General features: G+C 41.0%; 2 protein-coding genes across 2 annotated transcripts in view; both read left to right on the top strand.

Annotated features, from left to right (window-relative positions):
- LOC110480865 (rap1 GTPase-activating protein 1) overlaps positions 1-15,292 on the top strand; it is a 32,526-nt gene extending 17,234 nt beyond the window's left edge. Inside the window, exons 7-19 of the mRNA XM_021549158.2 lie at positions 2,972-3,075; positions 4,530-4,608; positions 4,897-4,950; positions 5,041-5,124; positions 5,503-5,603; positions 6,221-6,350; positions 6,603-6,758; positions 8,920-8,991; positions 9,180-9,266; positions 9,984-10,118; positions 11,495-11,641; positions 12,821-12,924; positions 15,172-15,292. Of these exons, the coding sequence (XP_021404833.1) occupies positions 2,972-3,075; positions 4,530-4,608; positions 4,897-4,950; positions 5,041-5,124; positions 5,503-5,603; positions 6,221-6,350; positions 6,603-6,758; positions 8,920-8,991; positions 9,180-9,266; positions 9,984-10,118; positions 11,495-11,641; positions 12,821-12,924; positions 15,172-15,292 (1,374 nt within the window). The remainder of the gene's footprint in view (positions 1-2,971; positions 3,076-4,529; positions 4,609-4,896; positions 4,951-5,040; positions 5,125-5,502; positions 5,604-6,220; positions 6,351-6,602; positions 6,759-8,919; positions 8,992-9,179; positions 9,267-9,983; positions 10,119-11,494; positions 11,642-12,820; positions 12,925-15,171) is intronic.
- On the top strand, positions 15,185-26,230 carry LOC144245863 (uncharacterized). Its single transcript, XM_021549155.3, has 6 exons — positions 15,185-15,288; positions 19,947-20,073; positions 20,162-20,264; positions 23,269-23,354; positions 23,519-23,589; positions 25,780-26,230. The coding sequence occupies exons 2-5, from the start codon at positions 19,948-19,950 to the stop codon at positions 23,540-23,542; spliced, it is 339 nt and encodes a 112-aa protein (XP_021404830.2). The 5' UTR covers positions 15,185-15,288; position 19,947; the 3' UTR covers positions 23,543-23,589; positions 25,780-26,230.
- The last annotated feature ends 16 nt before the right edge of the window (positions 26,231-26,246 follow it).

The following is a 26,246-nucleotide window of genomic DNA, read 5'->3' on the forward strand; positions in this document are numbered from 1 at the left end:
AGAACATTTAAGCCATAGCTCAGTTCCTTTTCCTTGCCTCATGATCTGTATTTTATATGACAATTACACATTAAGATTTATTTAGGCTTTAGGAAGAAGGCTGTAAAACCTTATGTCTTATACTGTGGGAATTATTCATGTCTATGTTGTTTTTCAAGGCTGTAATGAAGAGAAGTAGCCTGAAGCAGGGAGGGATCTAATGAAGGTATACATTGTAACTGCCAGTCACATAAACTTAGGGTCCAGTTTCTCAAGCACAGGAAACTCTCAGTGCTGCGGGAGAAGCTTTCTTGCTATGCATTCATATGTGATCATGTATTTCTCCATTATGCTGTCCTTTCTTCATGCTGGTTAAAGTTGCTGCAGATAGCAGATGTCTTAGTAGCTTTATAACTTCTTAGGCAAACTGTCAGCATTCCTTGTGTTTTCTGTTAGTTGTTTCCCTTGGCCCATGGAAGATAGTAAATTGTTTTTAGAGAGATATATTTGAAATCCAGAACTACCTTTCAGACTGTATTAAATGTTACAGAAACTGCTTCTGTGGCTGAACAAATTTGTACTTAATACATAGATCATCTCAGCTCCAGGGTATCTTGTCATAACTGACTTGCAATTTTCAGTATCAACTGCAGAGCCTTTTGATGGTTCATCTCTAACTTCAGGACAGCTAACAATAAAGGCTGCTGTCCACTGAAGGAATATCAGTCTCATGTATGTTGCCTATGTGTTTTTACAGAGGAAGAAAATCATAAGGAGTAAATTATATGTTTATTCATACATGATTGCTCACATCTCAGTTTAAACCTCAGGCTTACATTCAGGATCAAGCTACATAGCCAGAGTGGCTTTTACAAAAAATTCAGTTGTTTTAAGATCTCCACTAATTCTGTTGCCTATTCCCCTGTAAGGATCACACCCACTTGTGCAGCTCTGCCTAGCTATGTCAGCTGCAGAGCTGATAGCCCAGTATCCAAAGCAGTTGAGATACCCCTGTATTGGACCTGCTGGGGTCTGGCTTAGATGTCTCATCTCTGGTCTTTGGAAATCAGTGTTACTTTTAGCCACAGCTAACCTCAGGCTTTGGCTCCTCTTCCTTCCTTTGCCTTCTAGTTCTGATTTTTGTTGGCATTATGCCATCTTTTTCCTTAACTGCCTGTCTTGGCCATCCAGCTTGGCATTTGACTTCTTTAGTTTAAGGACTTTGATTCTAGACTTCAACAGACCATGGAACATGGTCTTGCTTTGCTCCTTGAATCTGTCTCTTCCTCAGCTACTCTGTATTTCTGCCCTTGGTCACAGTGGCTTACTGCACCTGATTCTCGTTCACATCCCAAAAATCCATTATGATCCTGAAACTCATGGTCAGAGGAATTAACTGTCCTTTGTGGATTCCTTTGATTTCAGCTATTTTTCCCATGTACTGTCACTGACCAGTGTGACAGATCACACTGGACTTCAGTGATTTGAACACTGCAGCAAGAGGCCATATTATTCTGTTTGCCTCTTGGCTGCTCTTAGACCTTACCTTTTTCAGACTGCCTTGTTTGATCAGCCATGGAACCTTTTGCCCAGTATCCAGGCAGTTCTGGGTGTTGGGTGTTTTCTGTCTCAAAGAGGAGGTGAGGACAATGACATCTTTAATACTTTAAAAAGTTAGACAGCTACATCTTCACATTTTGGTTTAGGGTAGTGACTGTAGTCTTATTCCTATTTTTTGTTTCAAAGAGAGGATTGGCTGTGTCCACACAGATACCAGAGTATTTCACTAGATGTATTTTTATTTCTGACAGTGAATCAGAACTATGATTTATACAAAAGATTTAGACAGCAAAAGACAATCTTACCAATGTTGAGAGAGGTTGCAATCCATCAGAGCCGGAGCAGACTTTCTAGGCATATATATATTCTGTATATTCTAGGCAAAAGAGGGAGGAACTGACAGACTAGCAACAATTTTTTATCAAATTACACTTTACTCCCACTGAATTCTTCACCAATTTATTGTACCTGGAGTATTCCTGTCACAGAAAATATTCCAAGCCATGCAAGTTTTCACTGTACAACTGAATACAACTTGCTGTCCCACTTCTGTGTCATACATGAGGATGATTTTCCACTAGGATGATGGGAGTGATCAAGACATTTCTGCATAATTTCACCTAAACAGTATTTTCCTTGTGCTGAAGATTTCCATACATGTCCTGTGTCAAAAGGCTTTAACCTTTTGAGGTTAGAGATTATATAGCAATAGATATGATATAGCAATACAAAATATACATTGCTATACCTAGGCCACTGGAACATGAGTGTATACCCAGGAGAAATGTATGGCCACAGCCACTTACATAGAGAGACTGTGAAAATGTTTGCAGTATCTTTCATTATTTGACTGCATGGCTGTTCCAGGCACACTCCACTAAAGTTGGACAGTGTTAGTGGCATTGCTGAGAACAGTCTTCATCTGCAAACCCTCTTTGCTTACTGATTGTATCCTTCCTGACATGTGAGCACTCTTGGAGTTCAGTCATTTACCATAATCCTGCTGTTGCTCTTTAAATAAAAAATTCCCACAACCACATCCAGTTGAATGTCTGGAAGACACTGCTTAGTCAAGCAGAACCTGAATGGATACAGGGAAAGTCTGTGAAAGATAAAATTTTATTTACAAGAAACTCAATTTCTTCAAAACATGTTGCTGAATGTTCTAATACTATTCCTTCTCAAGTGCCCTTGTGATGTTAGACAGGTGAGGAGGAACTGAACTGACTGGATGCACTTTGACTGATATGCTCAGGCAGTGATGATCAAGTGGGCTGGAAGACAACATGCACAGATCTGGAAGCATGCTACTCCTAGTTAAATTAAAAATTAGCTAATCTTGAGTGACAGGTTGTATGCCAAAGAGAAACAACCTGGAAAGCTTCTCCAGGAAGCGTGTTTGGGATAATGCATTTTGGTTTCCTGTTTGCAGGAGCACCAGAACTTTTACTCCAGTGACATGTCCTTGGGCTACCTAGTACTTTCTGTGAAGTATGAACAGATAGAGAAGCAGGAAAATCTACGCCTGTTGCTGAGGTAACAGTGCCTGTTATTGAAGTGTATGCTACTGTGCTGTGTCCTTAGTCTTACCTTGTGCTCCCTGTGCATAGATGTGGGTGTGAATTTCATATCTTTCTTCTGGAGAGAAAAGAAACTGCAAAAAAAACTTTGAGGCTTTTTCTTTTGCCTCTGCTCTTGAGTTGCTCTCAGCAGTTTCCTTAAAGAAATTGGTGTGGTGCTTACAGGTGCATCTTCATAGTACCTGTGTGGAAAACACCTTCCCTCAAATAGAAAGTTTTTCTGATTATTCTGTCTACTTAGAGACATGTGAGTACTCTCTAGGAGAATATGGATTCCCTAATGAAGGACAGCCCAGCCCAGGTTTTGTACTTGAGACTAAGGCTCCCTTGAAGGTGTTCTAGAACATTCCCTATATTCCCAGGGCAGTTTATGAAGCCATAATCCTTAGGGAAGGTTACGAAGAGAGACATTATGTTATGAAGAGGGAGCTGCTGGATGAACTACAAGAAGAACAGAGAAGGATTTTTTGTAGCTGAGAGGCCACTGCAGAGAAATTTTTTACCACGCTATGTGCTGGGTGCACTCCCAGTAGGCAATGCTACTGGAACCAAGTGATGTACAGTTGCCACTGACAAGGATTTGTCCAGGACTGAGGAGTAAAAAATTATTGCATAGGAATTAGCTACAAGAAAATCACTGGTGAGTTTCTTCCACTGTTTCCAGAGAATGCTTCAGATTGCCAGCAATGATCTGGGAATAAAGAGAGAGTCTGTTTGGGAGCTGTGCCAGGGAATGTTTAGCTTCCTATGTGGAAGAGACCAAGAAGAACAAAAGGGTAGTTATTCCTCTATTAAGATATTTTATTGTATGCAGTACTTTTTTCCTCAATAGCTTGTTTATAATGGTTTGAAGGGGCTTTTGACAGCCCAGTACTTCTTCCTTAGAAAGATATCTCTCCTTAAGTACACATACAAAGAGGAAGACAGCTTTCCTCTGTCAGCTTTCTGGAACAATGCTACACACCATTTTCTACCTCCTTTACTTCGCACAGATCTGCTTTCCTAGCCTGTTTCTAACAGACCTTTTAACAATCTTTCAAGCCCTCACTGATCATGGGAACCCCTTATTATTCTGTGTCCATGAATTGTATTTTGACATTTAGATTTCTGTGAAAGAAAATGGTGTGGGAGGGAAGCAAAATACTTCTTCAAGGCAGACAAGAGTGCAAAGGAGCAAAGACACCAGGGGCTTGTGTTTTGTTTCCTCTGCTTACTACAACAAATGATGGGCAGTGAAAAATGAAAATACCTTGCTTTTCCAGTGATTCTATGCACCATAGTTGAAATTAACCCTCTGGAATTAACTGCTTTAACAATACTTTGAAGGAATGGTTATGCTTTCATTAAAGATCCAGTGTTGCTTGTGTCTCCCTTCAGTCAGTCTCTAATACCTTTTTTGTTCTATGTCAGGACTCGTACTGGCACCAAACATGATCTAATTCCCATTTCCTGTTTGAATGAGTTTCCCAATGCTGTTCAGATGGCAAAGGTGAGATTCATGCTTGCCTATTTGTCTTAAGGCCTCATTCTTCAAGCTATTTTCACCTCTATCCTCTAATTTCCCTCTTTTTCTACTATTCACCAGTAGAACTGTTACATGGTTCCCTTTTACCCTTCCATTTGCCTTCTTTTCTTTCTCTTCTAATCTTACCATAGAATGTTTGCCTGAAGGGGCTCCTGTCAGATAATTATATACAGTGCCTCTGCTGTCATGCCTGCAACAAGCCAGGGCACATGATAATCACATTTCTATTTCCCTGTCTCTCTCACTCAACAGCTACTGTGTGAGGATGTGAATGTTGAACGCTTCTTTCCTGTCCTGTATCCCAAGGTACAGTATTCTGATATGTCTGTATATCACTTTTCCATCAAGATCTGACTAATGACATCCAGTTGACAATTTCTGTTTTCATTACCTCAGGCCTCGCAGCTTATTGTTGCATTTGATGAACATGTCATAAGCAATAACTTCAAATTTGGGGTAATCTACCAAAAGCCTGGACAGGTAAGACCCATGAGATCCCGTGGTACTTAGAGCAAAATGAAAAGAGTCAGTTTTCTTAGCTTAAAGGATGTAATAGCAAGGTCTGCACTGTCCAAAAGCAGTGGCATGAAGGCAGCAGTGTTTGTGCAGTGCCATGGTTCCCTTGGCATGCCTCTTCCACCCACAATTTCTCTGGCAGTTTAGGTTTTGTGGATCTCTGAACCCTAAGTCTAACCCTCATGGCAGCTTGGGGCTGAGGCACAGAACCCCAGCACCATGGGGGGCTCAGATCAGAAATGTATTCAAGCAGAAGGGTTTGTTGGTTGAACTGTCTATAGAAATTACTGCCTGTTCTTTGTACTCCTTCTGCTTCTTACTAGTTCTGCTTTCCTTCTATAGACAACTGAAGAAGAAGTCTTCAGTAACACAGTAGAGAGTCAGGGTTTCCTGGAGTTCTTGGATTTCCTTGGTGACAAGATTCAGCTGCAAGATTTCCGTGGGTGCGTACACAGGGCAACTTAACCTAGGGAACATGTGTTCAGAGACTGTGACTCTGTTACAGCTCAGCTTCCAGAGAAGTGCTGCATCTTCTGAATCTCAGTGCAGGTGAAAAAGCCCTGGATGTTTTTGTCAGCCATAGTGTCTGGGAACTAGCTGGAACTTAGGTCTCTTCTGGTATTTTGATTTAAAGGTCTCCTGGTATCTCAATCTGACATGCAGCATCAGCAAAGAATAGTTTTACTTGGCAGTGCAAATACAAATTTGTTTCATAGTGGTATGGGGCAGTATTATTTCAGTCTCTTTCTGTGGGGCATCCCATCCCTTCTGTAGTTCTAATGTATGGAATGTGTTTCTCAGAAGAATGCTAAAGAAGGTAGCTACTTTGAGGATCCCTGGTTTAAATTCATAGCTTTTAACAAACTAGTATGTTCACCAGCACGACCATAGTGCAGTTTCAGTCATTGCATTTGTTTGGGGAAGACTTGGTGCCTCACTATCACTGATTTCCTAAAAATTACCTTTGACAGTCCTCATGTAGTTGCTGATACTGTCTGTCTTCTCTCTGTTCTCTCATTCTTCTACTGCCTGACCTGTGGCGTGGTGTGGATTTGTTCAGGTTCCGGGGAGGCTTGGATGTTACCAGAGGTCAAACAGGCACCGAGTCAGTCTATACAAATTTCCGGGGGAAGGAGATCATGTTTCACGTGTCCACAAAGCTGCCCTTCACAGAGGGAGATTCCCAGCAGGTATCAGGAGGGGGAGTAAGGATTACAACAGTATGTCTGGGAGAGGAGGGGTATTTGAAGGACTGCATAGAAGGGACAATGGTTGACTGTATAATGTTGGGAATTATGGCTGCAGTAATAGCAAAAGTAGTGATGAGGGGTTTGGTGAACAGTTGGGTGTGAGATGTTAGGCAGACTGGTGTTTGAGGTCCCATCATACTGTTCTGCTCTTTTTCACCTGCCTTCTCTCTTCATTATTTCTTTCCTCTCCAGCTTCAGCGGAAGCGTCACATTGGGAATGATATTGTAGCCATCATTTTCCAGGATGAAAGCACACCTTTTGTCCCTGATATGATTGCTTCTAATTTCCTACATGCTTATGTGGTAGTTCAGCTCACTCATAGCACCACTGGGGACACTCTCTACAAGGTAAGAATCAATAGATTAACCTGTACTGATACTGATCCTTGACATGGAAATAGGTTCTTGGGCCTTTGGGAGAGGTACAGGTTCAGCCAGATGTCATCCTAATTTCTTGAGTATCTACACCTGAAAGCTGAGTTAAGTTGTATGCTTTTCTATGTAGCTGACTAATTTCTGAATCTTAAAGCTTTGGAATTGAAGCAGAAAGAATTCAGATAAAAATTTTTGTTTACATTGCAGAGCACGAGCCACAGTTGATTGTACTTTGGGGCCTGTCTCACTTACATTGTCTGCACTGCCTGTGCTGCACAGTACAGCGCTTGCAGCTTGCAGTGTGGAGGCTGCAGGTCAGATAGAGCGCGTTGACCTAATTATGGAATCCAAGCCAGCTACACCTGCTTCTGGGGATTCCAGAACTGATGCCCATGTGTTACCTGATAGGGCTTTCCACCTGAAAGAAGCCCTGTAGAGCTCTGATTAATTATCCGTGGCTTTTGGACATAGCTCATCCTCTCTCTGACATGACTCTGTATGGATATCTGTATAACTTTATGTTCAACTTTCAGTGATGCTGAGAGAGCAGAAAATATGAAGAAACTTGGATTTGTGATGGATTTTCAATTGTAGAAACATTTTAATCTCAGGTGCCATGTGTTGTATTATGTAGTGATTTTGATAGATGATGATGAGTCCTTATGCCATGGAGGTCTACAGAACACCAAGAATATAAAATTTAGGACATTATCCCCACCTCCTCTTCCACCAAGAGGGTGTTGGTGGTGGAGCAACCACCTTCGCTTGTTCCCTGTGCTTTGGGCAGCTGGTCTGTAGTGAAGGCCCTGTGTTAACCATGCCATGGAGTTCCACCTCTCATCCGGCTCTCTGTTTGGTAGGGCACAAAAATTCACTGGACTTCTTAATGACAAGGAAAGAGCTGGGAAAGCTTGCTGTTTGTTGTGTGTCTTCCTGCCATTATTTTAATCTTTGCCTGTCTGCAGTACCATTTTTCTTTTGTTAGTGAAATAGGGCTGCTTCATTCCATGAAGAAGAAATCCGTCCCAGTAATCACCCTAGAGCCAGTGCAGAGTTTTCTGTAAAGGCTCTTCTAAAGGGACTTTACTGATGCTGCCTTGAGAACATTGTAGTACACAAAAGATTGCCATTTGAAAGATTTCTTTGCCATCCCTTTTACTTAAGCTTTAGTGCCTCCTGTTAAATTGGAATATAAATGGAATTTATTTTACAGAATCAGTTTTTGCAGTCAGAAAATTGAAAATGCAAAGCAGAATTTTAACTGGTAGATATCTAGAGTCTTTGTAATTCAGGGAGGTGGCCTAAAATGTGAGAAAACTGAATTAAATCAAGAGCCCATTTCCTTCTTCCTGTCATTAAACTCACACCTCTCAATGGCTCTGTGACAATATTGTTGTTTTGAGGCAGTTGTGGTTGTTACGACATTTTTCCCTCTTGTATGAAAGGACAAATAATGGTCTTGTTTAATCTCAAACATGACAAAAAAAAACCCTGTGAAATACTGAGAAGTACTGTATATATTTGGTAAGATAGCTACATATAATTATGGGTAAGAGCTGTGAAGAAACAAGTAACCATATAAAAACTGGATTGCATTACAATTACTTCTTTAGACATTGGTATGTCAGGTAGGAGCATGCTAGAAATAAAACAAATGAAACCTATTTCTTTCTGGTAAAATGCATTTGCATGTTTACCACCTGTGACTCCCAGAGGCAGTGGCACTGATATACTCCCCTCAATGTGCAGCATGTCTCCACCAAGGATTATCTTCAAAAAAAATAGGTGAGTACAACCACACTGACTAATGTTCTTCAGTGGAGGTTAATCTTGCAGGCTGAATAGGAGCTTTTTTTGTTCCTAAATATACTGGTTATACTAGTTATTATTTTAAAAAAGCAGTTAGATCAGCTTTTTTCATTGCTCTTACTGTGTGCACATTTAGCTGGCTGAGTTTCTGAGAGATAAATGAGCACATCCATCCACTGGGTTCAGGAACAGAGGGATGCACATGACGCTACATTACATCTCTTTTTTATAGGTACATTATTTAGGAAGAATCAGATCTATCATAGTAGCTGGATGGTCTCACTTGTGTTCTGATACTAATTTTTTCCCCCTTCTGTTATTTCAGGTTTCAGTCACAGCCCGAGATGATGTACCCTTCTTTGGACCGCCGCTGCCAAATCCAGCCATATTTAAAAAGGTTTGTTTCTCTGGTCCAGTGTTAGTTGGCAGCAGATGTGGTGCACACACTTGTGTTCTGAGTTGGTATTGTCAGTCTGGCTAGAGCACTTTGGAGGTCCAAAGAGTAGTAAGCAGAGCTTTTATAATGTGATATTTTTACTAGTGTTTTCATCTCCAGTTTAGTTTAGCCTTCATCTTGTCTTGTAGAGTGCAGAGTTTCGTGAATTCCTTCTGGTCAAGCTCATCAATGCTGAGTACAGCTGCTATCGAGCTGAGAAATTTGCTAAATTAGAGGTGGGTCTGTTATCTGGCTGTTTCAATTAAAAATAATAATTATATATATATATATATATATATATATATATATATATATATATATAAAATAAATATATTCGTGTCAGATAAAGAAAATAAAGTAAAATTTCTGACTTCTAGTTTTGTGTTGCTTAAGAAAGGAAGATGAAATGTGATTTTATACTCAGTTATGGGATATTTCCTTCATATTTCTTAGCAGGCGTGATAGAATCTGAACAGGTACACTTTAGTATAAAGATCTAATTGTCAAGTAAGGATGGGAATATGATGCATATATTTTGCTGGAAGAAATTCTGTATTAGCTGAAATTCAGTAGTATACTGCAGGATGCATACTGATAACACTGATTTTTGGTTTAAGGCACCAAAATTCTGTTCCAGACTCTGCTGTTGCCTGACCTAGAAAAAAACATCTCTGTTTCATCAGCTGTAAAGAAGTGTTCTTTATGACTTGCTTTAGACAAAGTTTGATGGGATTGGGTGTTACTGCAGTATAGTCTGTAACTATGCAGTTAAAACCACTTCATACTATTTAAAGTGATTTTCATGGGGTTTTGTTGTCATTGTTGGCCTTTTTGGGGTTTTTTGTTTGTTTGTTGGGGATTTTTTTTTTAAGAAGGATGTGACACATTGAAAAAACAGGAAAAAATATCTCCACTCCCAATAAAAGCTGTTCTGATTCCCAATGTTGATGCAGGAGAGAACACGGAGTGCCCTCTTGGAGAGCCTTTTTGAGGAGCTGCAGCTTCGCAGCCGCAGCATGATGGGATTACCTGTAGGGGAGGATGACAAGATAGAGAATGGCAGTGGGGGGTTCCTCGAGAACTTCAAGGTGAGCCTTTTTACAAGCCTACAGTGTGGTCTAGAATTCCATACTGGCCCTTAGAAGCCAAACTCTCTATGCTTTGTGCTGGTGTCAAGTGTCAGATGTGGTTTTAATCCATGACTTACAGAAGAAGGAGTCAGTGTATGCAAAAGGAATTGTAATAACTAGGAGCAAGGGGCTTTCAGTTCCTACAGCAGATCTCTTTCAATTCATTTTCATTATAACTGAAAGAACTGCAGTAGCCTCTGCAAAAGTTTCTAACTTATCTCTGAGTGTACTGTCTAGAAAAACTGCGATACTTTACTTACCTTCTAAAAGCCAGAGTTAATTTAACTTTTTCAGTGTAGATGGCATGTTAGGGGGTTTTTATTGTTGATTTTTTTTAATAAACCAGGTGACAGAACTTTCTTTTAGAAGTGATAAAGATAATTGATATGAGAATGCAAAGGTTTTGTATGAATGGGCAAACTGAGTTTTGAACTGGTTATACAGAAAGAATCTTTATTGCTTTCCTATTCTACTTGCCCTTTCTCACTTAACATGGGAAGTCCCTTGCCCCACTTCTTTTATATAATAAATTATCTCTCTGGAAAGAAAGATGTGTTATAAATAGCATTTCTTCAGATGACTTTATGGCTTTATATGGTGGGTCAATTAGAGTTATTAAGGTCTGTGAAACTAATCTGTTCACAAATAGGTTTGGTAGCTGTGTGCATAGATTTGGTCAGGTCTGTGATACTTTGGTGAGGGCCTTTTTTTTTTTTTTTTTTTTTTTTACACATACAAACTGCCTTTGCTGCTAACCATGAATTCTAACCCATCCATGTCTTACACTAATTCTCCCAAAATGTCCTTTTATGACTTCTGGCAGATGCTGGGATTTGCACATCATGTATACAGATGACATTTGTAAAAGGCTGGAAAAGGCTGAGTTAAGTCAGGAAATGTCTTTTTAAAATTGCTGCAGATTTTGAATGGCTGCTTTCCCATTGAAACCAGAAATCAAGCTTATATGACACTGAACCTTACAGCCTTGAACAGGAGTTTGATTTTGTGTTTTATAGCCTGTACTGGATAGGACTGCTCCAAGTGATGATGTTTAATCCAGTGTGCTTGGATACTGGTGGGAAACCTCTATTTATTGCATAGGAGAAGGGAAGTGAAACTAGAGAATATACTTGAAGAACTCTTTCCAGAGCTCCATGAATCAGCTAGGACCAATCTAAGGTGCTGCCTTCTAGGAGTTAGGGTCTGTGTGGTTCTGGTGTCAGTCTGTCACAACTTCCCACTCAATCTGTGGTGCTTCTCACACTACCCTACTGTGTGCATGTCTATATGTGTATATCTGTGTTTGTCTGTTTCCCTGCCTCCCTCCTGTTCAGCGGGTGATCAGAGGTCGCAGCCAGAGCCTGGATACCATGGGGATATCCATGAGAAAGCAGCAGCCAGCCACCCTGCCCAGCCGCCCAGCTACAGCTGGCCTTGCCCTCAGCCAGAGTGTCGCCGAGGGCCCTAAGGCCATTGCTGCGGTAAGGTATTCGGGTGGGCTGTAAGAAAAGAACCCGGCATACCTTTGTAACCACTCGTACATTTCCTTTCCCTATTAGTTTGTCCTCTTGTCCCACTGTGAATCTTTTTGTTGTATCATCCCATTTCACAAGTGGTGACAGCATGCGTTTCAGTCTGTTTTGTCTGTGCCCATCTCTAGCGCCAGTTCATTTGTAAACTAGAGCTGAGATTGATGCAGACTGGGAATGATTCTACATCAGACATCTATCTCTGATATCTTGGATTAGATCCTGCACGGTGCCACGTGTTAAAAAACGCATGCACCGTGGTTTGGCTGGAATGGTACTGTATTGTCACATGGCAAGACCTGGGAACATAAGGGACACTAGAACTGTTTCATTTTCTTCGATTTCACCAATCAGACTGTTTTCTGTAATATAAACAGGTGCACAAGATACTCAAGGTGCTGTTTTGATGTAAATAGAATTTGCATGTTGGGAACAAACAGCAGAATTAATAAAGTTTGAGGTGAGAAAAAGAATGAATATTTCTAGTCACTATCAAAGCCTTTCTTATTTGACAGGGATACTAAATGTATGTGACCAATGAATAAAAAATCTATCACAAATCTTTCTAGAAAAGGAACCGTGTTTCTAATACTGAAAATATGATTGATTACCTGGGCCAAAGTATATCCAACTGGTTGTGGTCTCTGCACTGATGATGTCAATACAGGCAAACTACAAAAAAACCCATCTCTGAGTAAGCCAAGAAGGTGCTCTTCAGTGTGAAGATTTCTTGGTGACAGTTTACTTGGTTGTATGCATTCTTTATGTCAATACAACGAAGTCACAGCGTACTAATGACTTGGGTTTGCTACCTCCTTTGCTACCTCCTTCTGGTTTTCTTTATCTTTCTGGTTTGCCTCTCCTCTCACCATGTGGGGATACCTCCCTTCCCAAGTCTGTGTTCTGCCTTTGTTTCTTTATAACTCTGTTCCTTTCTCACACCACCTTTATAAGCCCTGACTGCTCTTGCTTGCTGACAGAAAGTACTCCTTGCACAGGTGGAGCTGAGCTCTTGTATTACAGTAAAGGAGAGGATCTGGATCCATGTTGCAAACACTTCTATGCTTGCAGCTCTCCACAGTTTTTCCTGTCTTGTTCCTCTCCTTTCTGTCATGCTTTCCTTTTTTCTAGTCTTTTGCCTTGCCTGGTAGGAGCCCATCACGTACTCGAGCCAGCCGCTTCCACGGGCGACGGAGTAGTGCCATTGGCATTGAAAACATACAGGAGGAAAAGAGGTATGAGCTGTGGGGAGACGAGACAAAGAGGGTAAAAAAGCCAAGAGGAGATGAGAAAAGGAACATTGAAAGGCACATACAGGCAGAGGGGGAACCATCCGGAATGAGAACTAAAATGGAAATTGTTGGAATGGGAAGAAAATGCACTGGTTATCAACTGATGAAGAAATGGGCAAATAACAAGAACAGACAAAATTAAAAGAGGGCATTTTGAATTGGAGAGAATCAGTATTTGAATAAGAATGGAGAAAATGTGTGGAGGAACATTATAAGATCACTCTTAAATATTGTGATCCAGGACTTGAGAGTTTCCCATGCTTCATTCCCCACTTTAGAAGCAAGTCAGATGAAAGGCTGGTATTTGGGAAGGGCTTGCTTGTTTGTTTGTTTTCATGTTAAAATATTCAAATAGGCAAAGCTTCTGGTAACTTAAAGGATTTATTTTAAAAAGCTTTAAGTCCAAATGACTAGTGTTTAAGTTAGATTATCTGAGAAATAATTATAATTAATGGATAATATGCTGATGCAAGGAGTGATTTGGCATATATGACAGAATTATAACCTTTCAAAAGTTGTCTACAAGTCATGAGAGATTATTTAGTTAAATTATTTCTCGCAGCTCTAGCTGAGACATCTTTTTAAGATTATACAGAGTCTCAAAAGTCACATGAATGCTCTACATCTAATATGCACTTTTCCTAGTTGCAAGAATTCCAGCAAACAGCTTAAAGACTGGGTGCAAAAGGGGGAAAGTCATCTCTAAAGCAGAAACTAGTTATTTTAGAAGGAAATTACTGCATTTTGACTTCTTTCTTAATGAGGTACCTATGACCTAATCTGAATAAAAATAGAACTTCTTTTGAGAAAAATTAAATCTTCAGAGGCAACTGCCATGTAACAGTCTATGCTATTACAGTAGCCACAGCTTCTCACTACTTTAAATACTTTTGTACCTTGGGCAGCTGTGTCCTTCAATCCATTACTTTGTGTACAACAGCTGTTTCTATCCCCTTGAAGGATCTGTAAAACTTTCCTACTACAGGGAAAAACCCTGGATTTATTTTCTTTTTTCCCCCTGCTCTTTGCTTGGAGGGATCTGATGAACTAATTAGCTTATTTAGATTTCCTTTTCCTTACTTGTAAACTTAGATGTGAGGAACATGGAGCCTTAGTCTGTATTTTCTGAAAGACTTTTTGGGTCATTCCTGAAGGTGCAGTTTCACTAGTAACTGCTCTAACAGTTTGTTGTTATTGAAAGCAGATGTGATACTTCCCCAATGTCCCTTTCATCTACCCAATCCTGATTATTCCTTGTGATGATTGCTCAGATCCCTGGTGGGCCTTTCATGGAACTGATTCAGCCCATTAATCAAATAGAAAAGGTATCAACTTTCTTTCACTGGATTGTCTGCCAGGTTCTGCCATGAACTGGCTCGTGGAGAAGTCTGATGGGTACCAGGACTGGTGGAAAGTGCACTCAGCAAGAATGAAGGAGGCTGGAGCATGCTCTCTTTCTGGGAACAGTGAGCTCAGTGTCATGTGTGACTTCACCCTGAAGCTGTAATTTAATGACATGCTGGCTTTGCTGACAGAGCTGACCTGGTCCATCACACTTGTTTGTTGTCAGAGTTTCAGGGTTGTTTTAACTTTAGAGTTACTTTCTGTCAGGGTAATTTCCAGTCTCACAAACAATCGTATTAGCATAAGTGAGGGTGTCAGAAACTGTGATGTGAGGGGCACAGGTAGGGTCAACTGACCAAGAGAGCAGAGGAAGAACTTTGTGACAAACTCCATCTCTGAAGCCCTAAGAAATCCCCCAAAATCCCTTAGTTATCCTTTCTTTAATTAAACGTGCCTCTCATTTCAGTTACTGACACAGACAACCTTCTTCAGAGGTATCTTGACAAGTCTTAGCAACAATAACATTTTTGTAACCATCATATTTACTCTCTCCATTAAATCCTGTAGCTTCTTAAGACCAGTGGAATGGGGAGGATAGAGGAAAAACTTAAAAAAATTAAAGGTGAATACTGAAATTCATTTGGACCTTTATATCAATTCAAAAGAAGCTTAAAGTTGGCCAATTCCAGGTGTCGCGTCACATTTTCAATACAACCTGTGTTTGCTTCCCTTTTACATGTATACAGGAGATACAATTTTCTACTGTTCCTTGTAAAGGCGCAGTGGTTAGACTAGATGGTAGTTAACTCTGGCCCTGGGATATAGCTGGTTTCTTTTTTCTCCCAGCAGAGACACCACAGAGAGGATACAAAGGGTGTTGGATAGTCCAGGAGCTTTCTTTGACCTGAAGTCTGATGGATCATCCAGTCCCAGCTCTCCAGAGTTCCCCAGCAGGAAGAGCAAGTGAGTTGAAAATAAATTTTAGTATTTGAAAGATGCTCACTGTCTCTGGTATTGGCTTAAGTGTGGTGCATGTCTTGCTCTGTTGGAGGCTTTACTGAAATTGTCCACATCAGGCATTGTAGCATCTCAAAAGTTGGATGTCTGGCTGTGGCACAGTAATTCAGAGCCTGTTAGGAACTTGGCTTTCTTAAACAGATCGTGATGAAAGATTGGAGCACTTGATTTTGGTGTTATTTCTACTGTAATGTGAGCTTGCATCCAACAGGATACACAAAATCCTAGCTGTCCAATTATCCATGTTTACTCATGTGTATGTTTCCTCTGTAGTTTGCTCTGGAGTGATTTTGGAGCTTCATGGAGAAGCTTGGACAAGGGTATGTTGGGATGTTGGGTTGTACTCAAGTTCTGCCCCTTTAAGCAGGATTCATGCCGTTGCTCCCAACCAGCGTGAACTAACCTGTCTCCAGTCTCCTCAAAGTGTTACAGCAGGATTCCAGCACGGTCCCATGTGTTGCACCTATGTTTCATTGCTAAAGCATGCCATACCACACCCAGTGGTATGTGCAAAACACTTCATGCAGTAGTCTGCAAGTTAATTCTCCAGTTTCTGGTTGTCAAAAACTGGAAAAATGCAATTTCCTGGTAGTGAAGCTTTGCTGCTGCTAAGCTGTATTGTACTGGGATGTGATCCTACCTAGAGCACTTCAGGGACCACCCATTTACATTTCCAAGACCCCAGAACAGCCTGTTTTTAAATTAAAGGCTGCAGCTGACTTTCTGGGACATTTTGCCACGCCTAATTTTTTTCAAGAGAACTTGGATGAGACCTGTGGCAAGAAAGGTAGCAAGTACTTTATATTAGGGCATTTCTCTTCCTCAGAACAGTGGAGACTCTTAAAGAAATTTCAGGAGGTGCCCTATGGTTATAGTTGCTTCAGGTACCAAATTTGACAAGGAAGGGCTGCTCTTCTAACTATATCCAATGCTCCCTAAGAATTACAAGCTGGTGACTATCTGCAATAGTTCAGCTATGTCATTGTATGCTATAGGACTGCTCAGAATTTTGTCACAGCCAAGGTGCAGTGTTCTAGTTTTTGTGTATGTATTAGTTTTTGGGTTGGATGAGTGCCCAGAATTTTGGTGTAGAGGAGAATGGGAGCACATCTAGGAGATACAGACCATTTAAGGTGCTAGCTCTGGTAGCTGCGGACTAGAGGGAATGCAGGACATGGAACTGCTGATTATTTGGCGTCCCCCCATCTTCCAGCATTACCACATCATTCCACCTTCCCTTCCTCATCCTGCCTGGGGCCTTGTTAGTGAACTAGAAGTTCCTGACAGGCATGTGTGAGGGACTCTTGCTCTGATTAGATTCCTTATTACCTTGCATAATCACCAAGAATTCTGCTTCCCCCACTTCCCAACCCCCATTCTCCATCAGCTGAGGAGGTGAGCCAGCTGCAGTGGCTATTTCAAGTTGGTATCCACATGCTTTCAGAGACCAAACGTAGCATGGGAGTTTACTAACAATACTTGCATGAATATTGTTTATGCACATTAGGCATGACCTGTATGATTTGTCAGTCTGTCTAGTTCTGTTCCCAGGATTCTTTTTCCAGTCATGGACTCAAAACCATTTAGGATCACCAGAAAAAAAGAAGTATTTTCATATCTGTGGTGATTTAGCCCATTCCTGGACAGTTCATTTACAAGGTGGGCTGCAGCATGGAGTTTTGCACAATTAGTGATTAGTCAAAGTTAGAGTTGTGATCTCAGAGTTAGGGACTAGCCCATGTGCAGCCATACTCTTTGCATGACATCAGGGATAGGGAATTAAGAACATATAACTCCACCATGTAAAGCACACCATATTCAGCAAGACAGTATTAGCATAACATTGCAGGAGAAGGCTGGGAGTGTACAGTCTGTCTTGGAGACAGTTTACTGGTGTTCTGCTAAAATAGCCTACCTGTTGTTTATCAGCTGTGAAACCAGGATCAAGATATAGGCATACTTCCAATGCAAAAGAGTTCTGCCTCGTTCTAGAATAATTTAAGTAGTCCCTATAAGATAATAGAATGGGCTATCCCGGGTAGTATGTCATCAGTCCACTCCTGGTTCTCTCCATAGAGTCACAAGATATTTCTGTTACCTCAGTAGCATGATGCTACTGGTCTTACATAATCATTTCAGATTCAAAATTTGGAATGATCGACCTCTTCACCTGTGTTCTACTAAAAGAAACTTGGAAATAAATGCAAAGGGTACACATAAATTATAGATTTATTATTTACAATAGAGGTAAAGCAACACACTGCTGAGTTTAACAGACATTTATTCAGTGATCAGCCAGCAATCCATGAAACTGCATTTGTTCACTTGAGCTAACGGTGTCTTCTCTCCCACATACAGGGACAATTGTCCTTAGTTTTTCTGCTTTACTGTCCAGGTAGCCTTCCAAATAATCCTTCTTCTCAAGGGACAGACTCAAAAGAATGAACCCAGCTATGTAACCAAGTAGTAGAACTCCTGAGGATCACACAACTCTCTGGGTTGAAAAATCAAGCACTGTACTGTGTATGTCCATATGCTAGGAAAAGTACATGGGTTTTTTGTATGTGTGTTTTCCCTCCTCAGACACATCTGAGTGGGGACATCAAGCCAATCAGGAGTGGACCGGATGCTACTCAGTCATTGGGTACCTCACTGAAGACACTGGCAAGACTTTTGGGGTGAAATCAGAGTCCTGGCTAAGAGGAGCATGAACGTACTTAGAGGACCCCAAGGACTGTGGAGAGACCGAGTGGCACCAAGTGACGCTCCACTGGCAGTTCCTGGAGCAGGAATTCTGTGAGAGGGAGATGGACAGATAGCTCCTGTTGGAGCATTTTGGCTCTGCTCTTCCCATTGCCAAATCAGCAGCCACTGAACCAACCTCTACTAGTGATGGGGAACGGAGGCCACCTTGAGTGCAATCCCTTCTCTTCCCTTCCTCTCAGATGAGTGAGAATAGTTTGGCCTGCAGAAGGCAAGAGCAGAAGAACACAACTCCACCTCTGTCTCTAGTGCCTTGACACAGGTCAAGAAATGCAGTGCAGAGAACAAGGATGGAGACACCTGCTGAGGAAGGGTGCTGAGAAGGAGATACTTTGTGGAAATCTAGACCCACTTCACTTAGATTCATGTTATTGATTTGCTCTGCTAAGGGAGAAGCATGTTGGCCTTCATTTCCTCCAAAATATATTTCCTAATCTCTTGAGGAAATATCTTTGGCCTTTATTGGCCCTGTCTTTACTGTTCTTCTCGTTGCATGCTGGCATGTAATATGCCTGGGACTTTAGGTTTCACAACTGCTTGTAGGTCAAGACTGGCCACATTTTGCAGTGTTTCTGAAGGAATAAATATATTTAGTATGTTAAAGGTGTCTTATCTTTCTTGCCTCTCAACTTTTTTTTTGTTCCTTAACAAAAGCACTTCATCTCTCTCTTACTAGCTGGTTTCTTATGCAGGCAATGAGTATTCACCATAAATTTGGTACTTAAATGCACAGTGCACCTTCTACTATGTAAGTGTGTCAGCCTCATGGCTTGGTATATCTCCTGAATGAATCTAAGCAGTGACCCCAAATTCTCAGTTGGGAAGAGCTGATCTTAAGGATCTTCTTTGATAGATCTGAAACATACACCAGGCTACCTTAATGACTGTTCCATTTGATAGAGTGATGGTAAAGTGATCCAATACAGTTTGCTTTGAATATCCCCTTTGAATGGCCTTGGGAGGTAAATTTTAGTGGGACAGACCTACAGGAATCAGTCTATTGGCAACTGGGCACATGGAAAATCACCAGGATGGGAATCCTGACCGAGGTGTGTTCCTGTCTGTAAGCAGGAGGAAGGCTCTAACTGGTCTGTGCAAGAACTTGGCACTTGATCCTATATAGTTTTACACTGAGACATCCTGCAATAATGCAGATCTCAGTAATGTGTTTCTACCTCCCCAGTGCATCCTTAAACTTTCTTAGTTAACTGTTCTGTAATACTGGTTAATGTGTATCTGCTTTCCTGCTTCCTCCTGTTACACCTGTACAGAAAACAGCAGTAACAATTTATAAGCTCTATGACATGAAAAGCATGCTTTTTATGGTCCCTTTGTTCTGCCTGGAATTTCAGATAAGACAAAACACGATAGCCTGAGAGTGGCTGTGGGAATGGGTGGCCTAGACTGGACTGCACCTGCCCTTCATAATCAGTTTAACATCTCTTCATTCTGTATTTAGGCTCTTAATATCCCACAGTAGTAGGGCATCTGTTGATTTTAATGAATGTCTAGATGTATTTTATATTTAAATGCAGGTGGTTTGAGTCACTCTGCTTTATTACACTTAGGTCTGTGACTTAAAAGTTCATTCAGACTTGTCCTTTCGTATAGTTATCCAGAATGGAGACAGAGAATTGGTGTTTCTCCTAAATGATGTAGCAACTAGAAATTAAGGTATGCATGCCAGTTCACCTGAATTCTGTTTCTAGGTGGAAAAACTAGCTGTGGATGAATAATATATTCTTATTGTTTCTGACTGCTACATAATAAAGCTACGCCTCAAAAAGTTAAGCCTGTGTGTAACAATAAGCATGATGATGTTGAATGCTTGCATTTCACAGAATGCTCAGGAGTCAGACTTCAGGATACTGTGTGATGCAGCCACTCTCACGTTCATCATCCAGTGTAAGCAGTTGTTGTAGTGGATTGAGGGAAAATGGAACATCAGAGGAAGAGGAGAATGACAGGGTGGGTGTATGATCGCTAACAAACAGAGGCTACCCTCCCTGATTTTACCAGGTGCATTATTAAAACACATCTTCTTTGCCCTCTCCAGGAGCTGACGTGCTCACTTAAGGGCCCTCCAAAAAAGGATTCAATGATTCAGAGTATGTGGCTGGATGACAATGACTGCACACCCAGTACTTCTAGCTCACCAGGTAAAAAAGAAAGAAAAAGAGAAAAACCCCTCTACTTAGGCTTCTAGAAGCATATGAGAGGTTGAGCCAAATCTTTTATATGCTGTACTTAGTATTTTAGAAGCACAGGTAGATGATAGCCCAGGAAAATGGGGAGAGAATCTGCCATGCAATGTTCAATTGGGAAAGAATAGTGCTCTACATACTGCAAAAGGAGTTACAGTAGACTGCAAAGAATTAAAGTGTTCATGTGTTTTCTGTGGAGACCTGTGGTTGCATTTCTGAATGCAGTACCCATATAAACTAGGATATGGGATTATAGGAACTGCTTCCTGAACCAAGCAGTATGCTCCTGAGAAGGTGGGTAATCAGGAAGCTAACCTGCACCAAGAGTTTTTTGCCAAGGTTGGGCTCTTAGTCTAGTACTTGATTAAAGCTGACATAGTTGAGTAAAATCAGTTTGGATTCATTCACAGTACAGAGGTGACTATAGTGCTTAGAAGTTCTCTTCAGTCCTGCAGCAGGGACACCCATTGCATTTCCTGCTGTGGAGGTGGATCACCTGCCCGATCTCAGACCCTGTTTGCAGTTGTGTTTCACTTTGTTAAAATGAACTGGTTTGGATTGAAGCATTTCTTGTTGAGCATCAGCCTTAAGCTAAAATTAGGGAAAGTTTAAATCCATTTCAGTCTGATCCTGAGACTGAGGCTGTGTAAGATTTTGGGAAAGTATGATTGAAAAGACTAAGCTTCTGAGTTTGGGAAGTCATTAGAAAATGTGAAAGGCAAAACATTTAGCATTTGTTGCTGGAAGGCTGGAATAGGAGCATGTTGAGATGGTAAGAGATACTAGGGATTATGTGTATGGCAAGGAAAAGAGTTGGTTGGAATGAACTGTGAAATCTTTATAGGAATTGTGTGAAAAAGGATTGTTTGTAAAGATTACAAGGGTCAGAAAGTGGAGTCAACTTGGAGAATTGAGTTAGGTCTCATTCTCCACTGCTGCGTATATGAGATATGAAGAGTGGCCATCAGATAGATAGATCCCTGCATAAAATTGTCTGTATCTTAGCAACAGCACTGAAGATGTGATACTGTCAGATATTCTGCAGAGATTGCTGTTCTGTCAGATATTCCTCTTTTGTTGTGGATGCTGGAGGCAGGGATGCTTTCCATTGGCTTCTGCTGCTCTTCACAGTTTCTCTGTCTGCTGACTCTTTATTGTCTTACAGTATATAAATCATTAATGTGCATCACTGAGAATAATCATTACAGAGAATGCAGTGTAAAGTTCAATGTAATTTTTAGGTTTTACAGCCCTGGGGACAGAGAGCATTATTCTGGTGGTTTAGTTTTGCCCTTTATTGAGTTATCCAGTAAGTAGTCAGCCACAGTTAATGCACTGTGTAAAATCAGAACAAACTGATTTTTTTTTTTTTTAATGGAGAGACCTAAGACAATCCCACTGTGAGTCTAGATCCTACGCTGAATAAATCCAGCATTCCTAACCCATGTACATGTTCTTGGCTTCTCCAATTTGCCTTTCAGATTGAGAGAGCAAAGTTACAGGAAAAAAAAAATGTCAGCAGTCTGTGGTCATTATGCTCCCAGATCATGACACAGAGAACTGCCTTTGCCAAAATATTTTCTGAGTTGGCTTTAAAGCACCAGCATGTCTCATGTGACAGTGCATATCACGAGGCAGAGGTGACTTTCTCCATAGCTTCAAGGGCAAGATAAAAATTCAGCTATAACTTTCCTTAAGACTTAGATACTACCAGTTGTGTTAGATATGTTTTTATTTAGGTACTTGGCCTATTAGGCCTATTAGGCCACTTCCTACAATAAACATACATCATAATTAAATTTCAGCATAGTGGAACTGGGTTATATACAAAAGAGAGAAGAACCCTCATATTGTAAATTCATGTTGTTTAAAACCACAGTTTAGCAGCACTTGGCACTGATTCACCAGTTTTGCTTTTAAATTTCAATTTTAAATTATATAATTACACTGGGAAAGGGGATCGTCTGCCTTGGAAAAAATGCTTAAAAAATAGTTGCATCTTATCTGTTTCATAGAAAATACTGGTGTGATCACATATAAGTAAAAAAAAACTAAAAAGAAGGAAGTATTCTGGGAAAAGCATCTTAGTTTACCATCTTACTGCAGGAATCCCCCATTAGCTTTCTTCACTTTCCTGATTGAATGGTGGTTAGATATGCCATCAGAGGTATTCACCTGCCCACTATACCCCTTAGCACATTCCACACTAATATCAACTCTTTAATTCAAACTCTTGCCATTTTTCCTCTGATTTAAAGAAAAGATTTAATATTTTATAATACAGATTTATTTTGTGATGCAGCTATGCATAAGCTTCCACAAACTGTAGTGGTTGGAAATTACCATATTTAGCAATTTTAACCATAGAATGGATAGAATGGAGGATCATCTAAGAGTAATGTAGAATAGTTTAGGAAGGCTGTTATGTTAAAGACATTTTACTCATTTTTTGAGAAATGTGTGTATGGTGAATATAAGATGATTACAGAAAGCAAAAGAATGCTTTTAATTGTGAATTTTACAAGCATTTAGTCCCTAGTTTTGCCATGATGTTGATACGTGATGAGAGACAAATTCCTGAAACCCTGAGGTCTGATGTGGGAATCTCAAGGGAGGGGTCAGAGGGAGAAGGAAGAGAAACACTGTGAGAGCATAAGATTAGAGTCTGCTTCACAAGTGTGTATCCTTGGGAATAAAGCATTCAGATTGTCTGGAACCAGTGGCTGATGACTATTTTTTTAATGAAATGAAAGCAGTCACTTTGGTCGTGTTTCAAGCGGGAATAAGAAACAGGTGAAGGTAACACTAGTCAATTTGGGCATAGGTGCACTCCTTTCACTCTTACCTGTGGATGGGCCACAGATCTGTGAAAACTTTGGGATAAAACCAGCTATGTGTGCAGCTCCTGGGACACCCTCTTGATGATTTTTGTATTGTTCTGTGCTTGGTTCCCTTCTAGGAAGCAGGTTGCTTCCTTCCAGCAGTGTTGCTGGCTCCACTGGAAAAGGAAAAGGCAGCAAAGCAGAGGCTCAGCACCATAATCCAGTAAGTGCTTTAATAAAATGTTTCCTTCTCGCTTGCACAGAGGTAAGGATGGGAGAAAAGAGAGAGGCTTGATGGAGGAGGCATTGCTTGCTGAGGGTCGAAAGGACAGTAGGGCAGGAGGAAGGCGCTTGCAGGGGAGGTTAAAGCAGTGCCTTGTTCTGCAGGCCTCCATTTTGTGCTGTGTGTGATGTCGGCGCTGGAGCACTGCCTGCCGCACGCAGGGTGAGCAGCACAGGTAATGCACACGGGGGGAGGAGAGCCACGGGCCCCTGGCCACCCCTGCCTCACTGAGACAGTGCAGCAAGTGCTGTACAGCTTCTCAGGAAACTGTTAGTCCTTTACCTTCCTCCCCAAGTCATCTTCCATGGCCAGCAGCTCTGGCCTGCCTGATTTACCTAAGCACTCCCTTTCTTAGCTGCCTCCTCCCTCTCAGGGAACAGCATTTCCCACTGAGATTTTGTTCTCTGCCCTAATCTAGGCACACTTTCTTTCTCTTGTCTTTCATTGTTCAGTTTCCTTTCTTCAGATACAACCTACCTTTCTGTGTGCCTAACCTCTGCTTTTTGTAATAGTTTCATTACTTTACAGAACCCCTTTTCGTTGCTCATTTTCTGATGTTGTACCTATCTGTATACTTGCTTATTTGCTTTCAGGCTAGCACTGGTGGGACCTACTTGTCCATGCCAGTTTCACAGCTTTTCCAGATATGGGAAGTGGGACTTGATTTCCTGGTGAGATCTGTAATAGAGCAAAGGGAAACACAACTTCAGGATTGTTCCCTGGACAGTTTTGCCTGTGTTGTTGAGAGTCTTTTTGCTCAATATCCCTGTCCTTGCCCAGTATATTCTGTGGCCTGACAGCTCAACAGCTGCCTTGAAGTTGGTGGGGATGTGAGGCTCTTAGGAACTCGACTGAGTAGCTGAGTAGAAGAGGTATCATCTTTATGGAAGAAAATTCTTTCAGCTATTCCTAAATATTCTTAAATAGCTGGTAGTTATTGTTGTTCAGATCCTCAGCGCTCAAGTTTTAGCTGCTCTGCCACCTTGTGGCATTCAGAGCAGCCAGGTGAACAGTTCAGCTCCATGTGGTGGTGGCCACTGGTGCCACAGCAGATCAGAGAGGGAAGCTGGCACTCAGCGCTGAGGCTGCTTCAATGTGTGCTACAGCAGAGATCAGAACTGAGCATGACAGTGCAGCTGCCAGCAGCCACTGTTTACTGGGGTCATCCCCAGAGTGTTTGCCAAGAGCTTGTACTCACAGCATGGCTCTGTAACACAGGAGCAATGCTGTCTAAATGATGGGCAGAACTCCTTCAAAGTTCTGCTCCCAGACAGGCAAATTTTGCTCAAAATAGGTACAGAGTCAGAATTGCAACAATCTGCAAACTCACTGGTGCAAAGGCAAAGGCTGTGGTTTTGCATTTACTGGTAGCTATTACAGGCAATTAGCAATGTATCTCAGTAGTACTTAGGTATAATTTTAGTACCTAAGGTATTCAGCATTTAATTTCCACTGATTTGAAGTAGGTCAAAGAGCATTTTTTAAGATAATTTCGTGAAATATATTGCAGTTTGTAGGACCCATGTCTTTTGGTCTGTCTGCCAAATCAACAACATTCTGCCACAAAGGCTGGTTATTTTTCAGTTGATCTGGTTCAAAGAACAAAGTTTCATGAGGCCCTGCTTTTCACTGTGAGATTATTTCCAGATGTTCTTTGAATTCTCACCAGCTCCTTACCAGAGTTCATTATTTTCATAAAAGGGCATTTCACCCACTCCTGAGACAGCATTCCTGGCTTAAAGTGATGTTTTAGTCATTCCATTTTGTCACAACCTCTGAATCAGTTTGATAGCACAGATGGGAGACTAGCAAGTTTCAGGGGAGAAATGGTAAAAAAAATTCTGTAACATGGCTGCAAGGGACTCAAAGAAACCTATGGCACCCACATCCATGGTAACCTCCTTGTCATTCTAACTCCTCTTATCTCTCACAAAGATTTCCTTCAGTTCCAGGCTGGATTTGGCCAAAGACTAATGTTTGCACTGGTAAAAAGGAGAAAGAACTCCTCCAATCCTAGGGTATTTCCTGAAGAGCTGAAAGAAATAGAAATTGTGGATGGGGGAACACATGATACTCCCACAACACTTAGAGCTGTAAGAACATGAAGGATACAGACTTTTTTCTGATGCTCTATTCTAGGATTTGCTGTTCAAGTGAAAATACATGAATATACTTTACCTTAAAAAGACAAAAAGGGGAATTCCAGTTGCAGCTGTTTCATTCAGTGTGGAATCATGGAGAAATCAAACTTTATATAAATGAAATTTCTGTGTGTCATTCTAATTCAGCCAATACAGGGCTGAACTCAAACTGTTTGTGTGTGAAGTTTCTTATTTTAATTGCTTGCATACCTTTCCCTCTGCAGACTACATGACTGGAAGTCCCTCACAGCCATATCCAAATCACCTTTGGATAGGCAGAAATTAGGGCATCCTTGAGGAAGCAAAACAGAGTCTACTTCAGTTACCAGCTGAACCTATAGTGGTGTTCACAACTGTTCTCCAAAGACATTCCTGTAAAACTTGCATTAGTTAAAAACCCCTGCAAGGTTTGGGGTTGGTGCCCATGAATGCACATGTGTGGTGGCCTCCTCAAATATCAGTGACTGCAGAGCAAGTGTATCAAATACTGTCCAGGATGGGGACAATTCCTTTTAAAATACTTGATTGGTTCCCTAGATTCTTTTTTGGGCTGTAATTTTGTGTCCTTCCCAGCTGCCATGATGCAAAGTAAAAGGAAGCATTAATATCTTAGCCTGTGCTTCTTGTATCTATGTAGTACACTGGACTTAAAATAAAAGGAGAATGTGGCCAGTTTCTCTTAGGTTTTGTG

This window comes from Lonchura striata, chromosome 2, assembly GCF_046129695.1.
Source record: "Lonchura striata isolate bLonStr1 chromosome 2, bLonStr1.mat, whole genome shotgun sequence".
Lineage (NCBI taxonomy): Eukaryota > Metazoa > Chordata > Aves > Passeriformes > Estrildidae > Lonchura > Lonchura striata.